This window comes from Polypterus senegalus, chromosome 15 (assembly GCF_016835505.1).
Source record: "Polypterus senegalus isolate Bchr_013 chromosome 15, ASM1683550v1, whole genome shotgun sequence".
Taxonomy (NCBI): Eukaryota; Metazoa; Chordata; class Cladistia; order Polypteriformes; family Polypteridae; genus Polypterus; species Polypterus senegalus.
The window spans coordinates 22,062,296-22,076,017 of record NC_053168.1 but is presented as its reverse complement, the minus strand read 5'-3'; the positions used below and the strand labels follow the sequence as shown (position 1 = coordinate 22,076,017).

At 42.4% G+C, this 13,722-nt stretch overlaps 1 protein-coding gene across 2 annotated transcripts in view; it reads left to right on the top strand.

Moving 5' to 3' along the window:
- The window catches only part of LOC120515892 (CMP-N-acetylneuraminate-beta-galactosamide-alpha-2,3-sialyltransferase 1-like), a 364,360-nt gene extending 351,039 nt beyond the window's left edge, over window positions 1-13,321 (top strand). For both annotated transcript variants that reach the window (XM_039737251.1, XM_039737250.1), the window contains 2 exons: window positions 5,833-5,952; window positions 12,506-13,321. In XM_039737251.1, coding sequence (XP_039593185.1) covers window positions 5,833-5,952; window positions 12,506-12,673 — 288 coding nt within the window. In that variant the 3' untranslated portion in view covers window positions 12,674-13,321. The remainder of the gene's footprint in view (window positions 1-5,832; window positions 5,953-12,505) is intronic.
- Window positions 13,322-13,722: the final 401 nt, after the last annotated feature.

Below are 13,722 nucleotides of genomic sequence, written 5' to 3'. Positions count from 1 at the left end.
CACTGTAGAGATCTGTCTTAGGCAAATCATTAGCAGTGCCTGGTCTTTGTCGAATACAGTGCTTGGAGTTCAACCCAAAGAGTTACATTTGTGTCTCATCACATCTGAGAATATTTTTCCTAATGTTTTCAAAACAGGTCATCATATACCTTTTACTTAAGAGTGGCTTCTGTCTGGCCACTCTACCAGAAATGCCTGATTGATGCAGTGCTGTTGAGATGGTCTTCCTTCTGACAGGTTCTTCCATCCCAGCAGAGGATGTCTGACGCTCTGTTTAAGAGATCATTGGCTTCTTGCTCACCTTGCTGAACAAGACCCTTCTTGCCTGGTTACTCCGTGCGGCTAGAGGACCAACTCCAGGAAGAGACCTTGAGCTTACAAACTTCTTCCATTTCTCTGTACTTCTGGGAAATTTTCAAATGGATTTATCCCCTTGCTCTGATCTATGCCTAATCACAATGTGATTGTGGAGGTCTATGGAGAGTTCCTTGGGCATCATGGTTTGGTGTTTGTCCTCACGTGCAGTGTGTTTTCATGTAATCCTTTAATCGACAGATACAGTTTCTTGCATTAGGAATTTTCCCCCAACTTACACTCCAGTTCTTTTTTTTGAGACCATTTGAGACTTTCTATATATATGGTGTGAAGGACAGCCAGGTCCCATGCCCGGCAGGGACGCCCCTGCTGCTTATGTTCCGGGGGAGCCGCCATGGACAGTCCAGTACCTCCCCCGGGACACTTGGTGGCAGTCTCCCTGGCCGACGGTGTTTTCCCAACCACCCGCAGGGCTCCATGGGAGATGGAGTCCTCCACAGCTTGGTTGGGGCCCGGCGTGGCCACTAGGGGGAGCTGCCTGCTTCCCACAACCCAGCTGGACGAGCCTGCAGCCCCACCCGGAAGTGCAATTAGGACCAGGTGGTTAATCACCTGCAACACTTCCGGGTGGGCTATAAAAGGGCCCAGCCACCACCAATCGGTGAGCCAGAGTTGGGAGGAAGAAGGAGACGAAGCTTGTCTGGAAGGAGTGGTGGAGCAAGGTGGAGAATTGTGGTTTGCTGTGAGTTTGTGGTTTGGGACTGTGTTTGGGCTGTGTGGCACGGGGAAGACGTGTCACACAGCTGAAGAAAAAATAAAGCCTGTGCGTTTTTGTACACGTGCCTCTGCGTGGTCTGTGCCGGGTCGGGCGCTATATAGCGCCTTTCACAATGGGTATACATGTACCTTTCTAAAGAATGTCCAATCAGTTCTGTTTTCCACCGGTGCACTCCAAAATAAGTTCCAGACACATCTCAAGGGAAATTAAAGCAAACAGGAGTGCCACAGCAAAGGAATGAGAGATTTCAGTTTTTGATTGGCAATAAATTTGCAAACCTTTCTGAAAACATCTTTCCACTTTGTCGTATCGGGTTATTGATAGATTGGCAAAAATGCAAATGTATCTAATTAACAGTAAATCTACAACACAGCAAAGTGTGCAGAAAGTAAAGTGGTCTGAATACTTTCTGAATCTGCTGTAGATCCGCTCTGCCCGCAGTTTCAGATTTTACTTGTCTGTGAAATTCAGAATGGCACCACCACAACCTTTAACACTAAGTTATCACATCACATTATAACAGTTTTTTTCTTAGATTAATTGCTCCCTTTTTTGTCGTAGCGGTCTGAGAATTAGTGCTTAAAAAGCACTCAACAGGATTGCCAATGGAGGAGCTGATCCTTTGATACTGTTAATGCCAATGTGCATTCATCATGAATGCAATTAAAACAAGTCTGAATTAATTAAAATAGAGTAAGCCACTCTTAAATCAGCGTGTTCATAAGATGTACCTCATGAGGTGCAAGTACATAATAAACACAAACAATTGCATTAGATATTTGAAATATTAAAACGTGTGCTTCAATTGAAATGTTTAAAGTGTGAATATTCTTGATTGTCATTTTTCACCCTCTTATAGAGGTCAATAAAGGGCTAGATTTCTAGTAAAGGCTCAATAATATATCAAAAATAATATAACATTCATAATCACAGACCTTGAAATAGTCTAAAATGATACCCCACACGCTTACTGTATGTTTAACCCTTAAACCGCTTTAACCGGCGAGAGTCGGTTCCCAGTGCAATTCGCCAGCACGCTGGAGCTGATCAGTCCGTGCCGTATATTAGTTGAGCAGCCAGCTCATAACCACTGGCGCCCCCTAGCGAATCAGCCTCACTGTCCCTGGGATTCAGCCGCTGCACTAGCTTAGCCTGCAAGCATCAACATTGGCCTCTGTGTTCAAGCGCAGTTGGTTCAGTGATTTACTGAATTTCATCAATGGCGTCAGTTGCACCTTGTACATATGATAATAGATTTTTGCAGTAGTTTTTTTTATAGTTTTTACGATTCATTGGCAGTGTGTAAAATGATCAGCGTCATTTAATTAGTGTTAGGGTAATTAGGGTTGGGGTTAATTAGGGTTATGGTTATTTATTAATTAATTAATTAATCATGATTATTAATTATTAGTTAGGGTTAGGGTTATTGAAAGTGTGTAAAATGATTAATGTCATTTAATTAGGGTTAGGGTTAATTAATTAGGTTCATTAATTAGGGTTAGGGTAATTGGGATGCTCTTTTCATAAAAAAATGTGTTCCATTAAAATGTAACTCTTTCTTGATATATAATACAATATGGGCGTCACAGTGGCACAGTGGTAGCGCTGCTGCCTCGCAGTTAGGAGACCCGGGTTCGCTTCCCAGGTCCTCCCTGCGTGGAGTTTGCATGTTCTCCCCGTGTCTGTGTGAGTTTCCTCCGGGCGCTCCGGTTTCCTCCCACAATCCAAAGACATGCAGGTTAGGTTGATTGGCGATCCTAAATTGGCCCTAGTGTGTGCTTTGTGTGTTTGTGTGTGTCCTGTGGTGGGTTGGCACCCTACCCGGGATTGGTTCCTGCCTTGTGCCCTGGGATTGGCTCCAGGTGATCCTGTTTTCGGATTCAGCGGGTCGGAAAATGGATGGATATAATACAATTTATTTTTTGGATAGCCCAAAATCACACAAGAAGTACCACATTGAGTTTTAACAGGCCCGGCCTCTTAACAGCCCCCCAGCCTTGACTGTCTAAGAAGACAAGAAAAAACTCCCAAAAAAAAAACCCTGTAGAGGAAAAATGGAGGAAACCTTGGAAAGGCAGTTCAAAAAGAGAGCCCTTTCCAGGTAGGTTGGGCATCCAGTGGGTGTCAAAAAGAAGGAGGTCAATACAATACAATACAATACATAGAACAGAACAGAAACAATCCTCGATTTAACATTAGATGATATCACATAATATGAATTGGTGAATTGTGATGTTTTCTTAAAAAGTGCAGTAAAAAAGTTTTTGGCATCTGGGGGTGCATTAACCCCTTAAGCATGTGGCGGTTTCATTTGTAAACTTCTTGGAGTGACTCCTAGATGGTTAGAACCACCAGTAAAGAATCAAATGTCAAAAATATTAACATCAAACAATGCTCTCCCCCCTCATCTTTTTGCGCTTCTATGTGGGGTCCATGGGCCTGATCAGCCTTCTCCGAACAGCTCAGTCCTGCACCTCCTTGCCAGTCAGACCCTTTTCTTTCAGATCCTCTTTTACTTGTCCATCCACCACTTTGACCTCCCCTCACTTTCTCTTCCTCTGTACTTTCATTCCCATCAGTCTTTCTTTTGCCCACGTCCATACCACTTCTCAAAGTTTTGTAAAAAGGAGTAACTCTGATGTCTCGTCTCCGATTAGGGAGTGAACCCCTGCAGTCGGCTGATGCAGTGTGTACAACTTCAAGTTTTTCTGACCATTTTTTGCTTAAGACACCACCTATTGGTTTATCATAAAGGTCAAAATATGGTTCAGACTTGGACTAAATATTTGGGTGTTTTGGATCTAGACAGACAAAAATAGAAGGTGTAACAAGACGAGACTTCAGACATGGGAAAGGTTTGGGTCAGCCACCCGTATAATATGTTCCTGGCTGTAAAAGTAAAGAATTGTAAGACCAGAGTAGCTTGCAAGACTGAGTCCAAAACTGAACTGAATTCCAGAGGAAGGGAGTGAGGCTTTATAGGAGGTCTGGGGGAAGTGATGTCGTCCTCGGGCCCGGGACCGGAAGTGACATGCCCCGAGTTGAGGCAGTGGTCCCTGGTGGGATTTCCCAGGAAAGGTCTGCAGGGGACTTAGAAAGAGAGTTAGTGTACCCCGCCGCCCCCTGGGCAGATGTGTTACCCTTCTTCTTTAAGCCCTTCAGCTGCCTCCTATTCGCATGTGTGTGACAAAGGGAACCTGAAAAAGCTCAGTGTCATGCATAAAAATACGTCAAGGCGAGTTGAACGGTATATCATATATGGGGTCTGTCCAGAAAAAGTCCAGCCATTGTTAATACAACGAGAACAGTTTGCTCGGCATCAATGCAACCTGGCAGCCAAGGAGAGTGGACTGGAATGTGCATTCGTGAAGGACGACGACTTCACAGGACTAGTGGGGGTGCTAAATGCTGTTGAGCGAGCGTGTGTGCTGTGTCGCCGTCACATTCAAAACGATTGACGAGTAGAGTAATGAATCTGCATCAGATTTTGCATTAAGCTTGAACGTTCATCCTCGGAAACTGTTCAGATGATTCAGAAAAGAGTGCAGTGCAAATAATGCTTCAAAGATGGCTTCCCTACAGCCCTGCAACTTCTGGCTTTTCCCAAAACCAAAATCACCTTTGAAAGGGATGCGATTTCAGGAAAATACGATAAAATATCGCTGATGGCGATTCCAACAAAGGATTTTGCAGAGAGTTTACAACAGTGGAAAGAGAGGCTGGGAGAACTGTATGAGGTGCCTACTTTGAAGGGGACTGAGGCATCATCGTCCTATGTACAATGTGTCACAAGAATGAAATATAAAGGTTTGGGGCAGCCACCCATATAATATATCCTGGCTGCAAAAAGGAATTTTTTGAGAGTTATTTACAAGACAGAGTCCAAGACAGAACTGATTATATGAAGTCAAGATGGCGGCTTTAAGGCCAAGGTAGGAAATTATGTCATCGGGGCCAGAAGGGGAAGTAACGTTGTCAGGGGTGGGACCGAAAGTGACATTGTCAGAGGTGGGGGGAACTGGAAGTGATGTCATCAGAGGCGGGGACCGGGAGTGACGTCGTCAGAGGCGCTTGAACAGAAAGTGACGTCATCGGAGGCACCAATAACAAGAAGTGACATCATCGGAGGTGCCGGAACCCTGTGGGCGTTCCCGAGAATGGTCTTCAAGGAATCGAGAGGGACAGTTAGCGCACCCCACCGCCCGCTGGTCGGATGTGGAATTGCCATTATTCAGGCCCTTTAGTTGACTCCTACTCGCACGTGTGTGACAAATGTTTCTCATATCTTGTATCTTCTTCAATTTTATTCATATTACATAACTGGATACTTTCCAGACAGACCTGATATATCGGGGGTTTTTTGTACTGGCGAGACAAAAAAATAAAAAACAGAAGCTATTTCAATGCATTCTTCAGTAATTCTTAGGAACATAAAAGAAATCCCTTTATCGGCATTAGTGTAACCCTCTGTCACAAGTTGATTTTTCTATCAAAAGAAAACAATTGTCACAGTAGAAATGCCTGATGTGGTATAACAGCACCCAAATAACACCAAAAGCTGTCTTCTTAAGAAACCAGTTGGAATGAAAACTGACCTCCAATTTACTTGTTTTAAGTCTTGAGGTGCTGCATGCTGACAGAGCTTCCTTCCTTCCTTGAAACAAACTAAATCTGTGAAAGTGAAAACTCATCGGCACAATGATTATTAAAGGCTTTTCTTTTTTATTTTTTGATTGCAGGTCATAATCTACAGCCCCCAGTTTTTTAAATATGTCTACGACAACTGGGTGGAAAACCACGGGAGGTACCCGTCCACCGGGATGCTGACCTTAATGTTCGCAATTCATATCTGTGATGAGGTAAGCAAGCAACGCTGTTCATTTCAAAGTGTCTTACACTAAGGAAACCCTTGAAATGCGGAGTACAAATCCTTGAACTTTTCATTCATCAGAAGTGACCTCTCTTTATTGTGATGAGGACCTCAATAGCAATCAATTAATGTTTGTTTCATAAATGGTGCCTTTTATGTCGAAGAAAATCCCACGCCACTTTACAACAGTAATAAAACAATGGAGATAGTGTTTCCAACCACAAAAGCTAGCACTTGAAATGACTACCTCGAGGAGAGCGTGGCAGGATTTGAAGTTCAGAGTTTCTGTGCTCTCTTATTAGAGAGAATATCAGAATTATTTCAAATTACAAGTGAGCTACAGCACGTATATACGAGGTCTGTCTATTAAATAACGAGACTTGCACAATAACTCACTTTTATTTATATAACAATTCTGATGCTTGTCCCCTTCAATATACTCCCCATTCGCAGTTACACACCAATGCAGTCTTGGTTTCCACTCGTCGGAGGTGTGAGGGCAGATCAGTTCCTGTCAGCCGTTTCAAGACATCGGATGTTTTCTTCTTTACTGCATCCATTGACTCAAAAGCACCAATTTCAATTTAGAAAAAACACACACACGACACATGCAGTCTTCCCCGCAAGCTTCAGAAAGCATTTGAAAAGATTCTGTTGGTGTTTTGTTCAATTTTATTAAAATGTCTTTACTAAATTTGGCTTTTAAACTTAGCACGATTCTGGCACACAAGGGGAAACACAACTGCATTCAACATCCATCCATTATCCAACCCGCTATATCCTAACTACAGGGTCGGGGGGTCTGCTGGAGCCAATCCCAGCCAACACAGGGTGCAAGGCAGGGTGCCAGCCCACCACAGCTGCATTAAACAGTGACTGACATTCAACTAAACAGCAGAGAGTGTTGTTGTTTGTTGTGTAGGTTTAGACAGATTTAAACCTGCATGGCAAGCGCTCATAATCGGGTTTCACTGCTTTGTTTAAGAGATAGAAACACAGTCTTGCTATTTAATAGACAGACCTTGTACACTCAGTGAGCCAACTCTTAGGGACCACCACACTAATACTGGGTAGGAACCTCCATTTGCACTGAAAACAGCCTCAGCTCTACATGGCGTGGATTCCACATGATGTTGGAAACCTTCCTTTGAGATTCATGTCCACGTTGACATGATTGCATCACGCACTTTCTGCAGATTTGTCAGTCGCACATTCATGCTGTGGATCTCTTGTTCTACCACATCACGAAGTTCTCTCCAGGATTCAGCTCTGATGGCTGGGGAAGCCACCGAAGAACACTAAACTCATTGTCATGTTCATGAAAGCAGTTTGCTGTGTGACGTGGTGCATTATCATGCTGGAAGCAGCCATTAGAAGATAGGTAAATGGGGGCCATGAAGGGATACACATGGTCAGAAACAATATTCAAATGGGCCGTGACATTCAAGCGATGAGTGATTGGTATTAACGAAAGAAATGTTCCCCGCACCATTACACCACCTGCTTGGATTATTGACACATGGTAGGCCTGGTGCATGGATTCATGCTGTTGGCACCAAATTCTGACCCTACCATCTATGTGCCTCAGCAGAAATCAGGATTCATCAGATCAGGCTATGCTTTTCCAGCCTTCAGCTGTCCAGTTTTAGTGAGCCTGTGCTCAGATGTGGCTGACAGAAGTGCAACCTGACGTGGTTTTCTGCTGTTATAGCCCATCTGTGCAGTGCATTGTGGGATGCTGCTCAGCCAACCACAGATGTACAGAGTGGTTATCTGGGTCACTGTAGCCTTTCTGTCAGCTCCAACCAGTCTGGCCATTTTCTTATGACATTTCCCATCAACAAGACGTTTTAATTCACAGGACTGCCGCTCACTGGGAGATTTTTTTTGTTTTGGGGTAAACTCTATAGCAGGGGTCCTAAATCACAGTCCTGAAAGGCCACAGTGGCTGCAGGTTTTTGTTCTAACCCGGTTGCTTAATTAGAAAGCAATTCTTGCCAATAATTTAATTTCACGGCTTGTTCGTGCTTTAACTCTGCTATGTCAGGCCATTCTCATATCCTAGATTTTCTTCCCCTTTCTAAGGATATCATCCAAATGAGTTGAATGCTAAAATGGAGGAGTAATTCTCAGTCCTTCACTTTTTTCTCTTCACTTTCCTTTCAAGTATTTAATTAAACCCTATAGTGCATGATAAATACACACAGGAGTAAATGGTAACAAGCTAAATGGAGAAATGCTGGTCTCTTTTGTCTTTTGCATGTTATTGCTAATAAGGAACCATTAAAAAATCAAGAATACAGATGTTTAAGACTAAAATAAGCAATAAGTGTTCAAAATCTTAACGAGAGCAAGAACTAAGTGAAGCAGAAGTGTTACTTGAGCAATAAGAGCTTCTTATTAAGCAGTTGGGTTGGAGCAAAAACCTGCAGCCACTGTGGCCCTCCAGGACCGTGATTGAGGACCCCTGGTCTATAGAGACTGCTGTGTATGAAAATCCAGGAGATCAGCAGATGCCCACATGGCACCAACAATCATGCCACGGTCAAAATCACTTGAGATCACATATCTTCCCCATTCTGGTGATTGATATGAACATTAACTGAAGGTCCTGAGCCATATCTGCACAACTGTATGCACTGTGCTGCTGCCCCATAATTGTCTGATTAGAAAATTGCATGGGAAAGTAAAAGAAGGTGTACAGTTGCTCCTAATAATTTGTTCCGTGAGTGTATGTAGTAAAAATGTGACTCCTCTGACACCAATTAAAATTTATCAAGGCTGACCAGAAGTCCTGTTTTTTTCAGGACAAATATGTATTGAATCCCGTTTAATGCTGTGCGTCCCATAATTTAAACAAATGTCCCACAATTTATTAAAATGTTCAATTTTTAGCCAATTGAAACGTAAAGGGGTGTGGGGGGAAGGCTCTTTGATTCATTTTACATTTTTACAAGACACGTGAAACTCCACAAGAACCCCGTACCCGACCACTGCTCTTCAATTTCATGTACATTTTTATAAGGCGCTCTTCTATTTTTAATTTTAACCTTGCATCTAGCACACTTGTGTTTCATTTTGGTCTGGTCAGCCTAATTTAGCACAATGTGAGACCTTATCAAGTGTCACGCTGCACATAATTGTTGCAGTTTTGCAACTACATATGGAAAAAAACTAACACCACTGAGATGACAAGACCAAGACACACACACACACACACCAGATGAGAGTAAAGGCCAAAATCGGGCACGTTTATTTTAACAATGAATAACCCAGGCATTGTTCCTACCTTGTGCCCTATGCTTTCTGGGATAGGCTCCAGCTTTCTGTAACCTTGCTCAGGATAAAGCAGATTTAGAAAATGGAGGGATGGATGGGTGATCACAGCCGTAACTTTCATATGAATCAACCTTCCCATTGTTACGACAAAGGGAAAAGCCTCGTAAAGTAACAGTTATATGGAAACCAGCCATGTCGCCATTTCTTTTTTTATTTTTATTTTTTTTTTTATTAAAATCAAAAATGTTCAGTCAAGTTTAACAAAACTTGTTTGAAACAAATTGCTGGTGCTGTTTCTGAAGTCACGTTCACTGTTTCAGCATCCCAATCGTCCTCCACTGTCCTGTACTGTGCCTCTCCCCATGGTCCCCCTCTTATCTTCTGTGCTGCTCTGCCTTCTTGAACCTTCTCGGGCTTTTAAAATGTAATAGGAATGTTCCAGGGGCTCATGGATTATATTGTAGAGCTTTATGTACCAATCACACATCCCGCCCCGCTATTCTTCAGGGTAATAAGCTGGCTACTACAATACAGTCTGCACCCATGACCACCTGTGTGTTGACAATGGTGGTACTGCTTGTGATTCACATATGTGTGCTCATCCACAATGATCTTTGTGTGGCTGCCGATTTGCATGAATGCAACTTGCTTTAACATTACCTCACATGGTACTGTGGGGAAATGTATAAATTTGCATATTATTGCATACATTATAAGGAAGTTCAAAATTTGCACCGAGTGCAAAATTTGAGAAGTGGTTGTGATGTGCACAGATTATCACTCTTACAATGCTGCATTGTACACTTAACATTGGCAACACTTTCATTTGGACTGATAGTACTCCACGTAGATGGAGCGATCATGTAACGTACAAGATTTGGTACTAATGTTATTCCATCTCTGCCAAAGAGTTACCTTTAAGCAAGTTTACTGTTGTCCAGCGTTTCTAAAACATTCAGCTTTTCCTATTATGTGTGTGCCGATATCTGTCTAAATGCCAGCTCTCCAAACACTGGAAGACGTTAGGAGTAATTTCCTAACCTTGAAAATTGATCAAATGTTTTACTCTTACTCCTAAGAGTAGGACCAAACATGCATCACTCTGAGATTTTTGAATGGGTTAGGATCGCTTTTCTACTCTGAAGACACTTGATAAATATGGTTTTACAAGTAGACTAAATTAAATCAACACCCCAATGTGAACCTATCTGGTAAAAGAATTCATTTTCTACATCTGCCTCCTCCATGTTGGGGTCATGGGGAGCTGGAGCCTACCGTGTTGGCATCACGTGCAAGGCAGGAATCAACCTTGGTTGGGACGCCGGCTCATCATCAGTCACACACGTGTCCACATCAATCTTGTTACACCTATAAACGATGGTGGTGCATCTTATGTAGGCTTCCTATTTTAAAATTTCTTTCTGCTTGTTTTTAGAATAGAGGAAGCTAAAAGATGCTACCAAGAAGATATAACCGTTAGGACCTTTGCTTTGGATTTCTGACTACGTTTTCTTGCTTTTGTGTTTTAGATTTGATTGATTTGATCAATTTCTTTCACAGCTCTCTATGTTTAGCCAATCCCTGACCACGGTCTTCCTGTCAGTATGGTTTTTGTACTGCATTATTTTATTTCTACTTTTCTAGTTTTTAATAATCGCTGTTGATTACAACTCTGTCTTTAGCCACCAAGAGCAGGGTGGCCATAGCAGGCCTACAAAAAGCCTTAAAAAAGCTCTGTCTTTAGCATAGAGTTTATAAAACAGAGCAGGGTGGCCACAGTAGGCCTATAAAAAGCCTGCCGTAATGCATCAAAAAAGATCTTCAGTACAATGAATCATAGCAGTTGGAGACCAGCACAACAAAAATTATTGTAGTCATGAGAACGCAAAAAGCACACAAGGGGAAAAAATAGAATATCGAGGCCTCAGCCCAGTCGTCCCCATTTAATTCAACTAAAGTCTTTCAAGAACAAAAAAAGTGCTCAATGGTGAATAAGGCAATGAAAAACGTTGTAGCACAACAAAAGTATACAGTAGCCTCTTCTTGGCTTTCCAAAACAAAGGGTTTTCCTTGTCCTTGGTAATTTATCAGAGCTCCGTCCTGCGGTTCACCAATATCAACAAGTGACGCCTCCTTCCAGTGCACTCGGGTTTTGTGGTGGGCCAAATGAAAGGGGCGGAGTCAGTTTCTCTCAGAGGGCATCTTCTCAATACTGTGGGGAGATATGTTTAGTGACAGCGGCCCCCTCTCACCCTGGGGTGGTATGTCATACCTCAGATGACCCTGGAAGAGCAATCCTCATCTGTGCTTGGCATCCAAACCTTGGCCCAGATTACAAAAGGCAAACCACACATGTTAGCGATAGTTAAGAGAAACAAATACTAGTTCATTTTCAGACGTTTGTAATATAATTTATAATTTTGGTTATAGTTTTCAACTTTTTTGGGGGTATTTTTCACCCCAGCTTTTTTTTCTTGTGATTGTAATGATTGTGGAATTTTATGTTTGCTGACTTTGCACTCATTTTCTTGTTATTCACACTTTGTATTGCTATTTTAATGACATTTTATTTCTAGTTGTACCTTGGCTACTGCCAATATGTGTTAGTTTTTGTTATGGCCACAACCGTATTTTATGTGGAAGTCACATCAATCTTGTTACACCTATAAAAGATGGTGGTGCATCTTATATAGGCTTCCCTTTCTAAAAATTTGTTTCTGCTTGTCTTCAGAATAGAGGAAGCTAAAAGATGCTACCAAGAAGATATAAGCGTTAGGAACTTTGCTTTGGTTTTCCGACTACGTTTTCTTGCCTTTGTGTTTTAGATTTGATAGATTTAATTAATTTCTTTCACAGCACTCTGTGTTTAGACCATCTGCCAATCCCTGACCACGATCTTCTGTCAGTATGGTTTTTGTGCTGCATTATTTTATTTCTGCTTTCTAATTTTTAATAATTGCTGTTGATTACAACTCTGTCTTTAGCTAACAAGAGCAGGGTGGCCATAGCAGGCCTACAAAAAGCTCTTTAATACATTGAATCATAGCAGTTGGAGACCACCACAACAAAAATTGGAGTTGGCTTAAAGAACTGGAAAGATTCTTTTGTACATTAGTAACCCATGCCCACAGTTATTCATACAAGGCCAATTTAATCATTTAACTAGCTTGGCATGTTGTTAAATCCACTTAATAATTTATTTCTTGGAAGTTTTAAATTTGCATTGATATATATTTGTTTTTTTTGTGATTTTATATTTGCAGGTGAACCTCTATGGATTTGGTGCTGACAGTAATGGAAACTGGCATCACTACTGGGAGAATAACCGCTTAGCTGGAGCTTTTAGGCACACGGGGGTCCATGATGCCGATTTTGAATACAACGTCACCATGCTGCTTGCTGAAAATGGCAAAATCAATATGTTCAGATGAGGGTGGGTCTTTACATATGGACTGAAATATGGACGTTGCCATTGTCTGTTCATTTTGGCCAAAGTTATAAATTGGTTCAAAAAGCCAGTTACTGAAGAGGGGAATTTAAAGACGTACTGTGTTTTAAAAATGTATTAAGACAGAGAAGCACAGGGAGAGACACACACAAACAATATTTTCTGAAATAATCTGCTTTATAGTAGATTTGCGCTCTATTGGTGGGCTAAAGTGAGGCACCTGATTCTGGTCCTGGGGGGATCATGTGCCTGTTGGTGTTTCATTTCAGCTAACTTCTAAAACAATGTATGTATTTCTGCAATTGTATGTCAAGCTCGACATGAAAAGAGTGAAGTAAAAACTCAATTCAATTAATCAATTCTAAAATATAATCCACTCAAGGCCTTGGATGAAATTTCTATTAGCGTCATATTGCCAAGTGAGACCAGCTGCTCAAACTAACCACTACAGGAAGTGTGCACAAGAAGTCCTGCTAATTTCCGTACCTTTTCCACACTCTCATTGTCTAGATCAGAGACACAGCAATTGTACAGTGGCAGCTAACATGTTCATTGAATAATATGGAAAAATGGTGAGGGTCGGTGGCACAGTGGTAGCGCTGCTGCCTCGCAGTTAGGAGACCCGGGTTCGCTTCCCGGGTCCTCCCTGCGTGGAGTTTGCATGTTCTCCCGTGTCTGCGTGGGTTTCCTCCGGGCGCTCCGGTTTCCTCCCACAATCCAAAGACATGCAGGTTAGGTGGATTGGCGATTCTAAATTGGCCCTAGTGTGTGCTTGATGTGTGGGTGTGTTTGTGTGTGTCCTGCGGTGGGTTGGCACCCTGCCCAGGATTGGTTCCTGCCTTGTGCCCTGGGATTGGCTCCAGCAGACCCCCGTGACCCTGTATTCGGATTCAGCGGGTTAGAAAATGGATGGATGGTGAGGGTAATCTGGAATAAAATCTGGCTACATAGCAATAAAACAGGAGAAACAAAATGAAAACGCAAACGTGTCGCAGTCTGACAGCCCTGAACCCCCAAGGCAGATCCCAATGG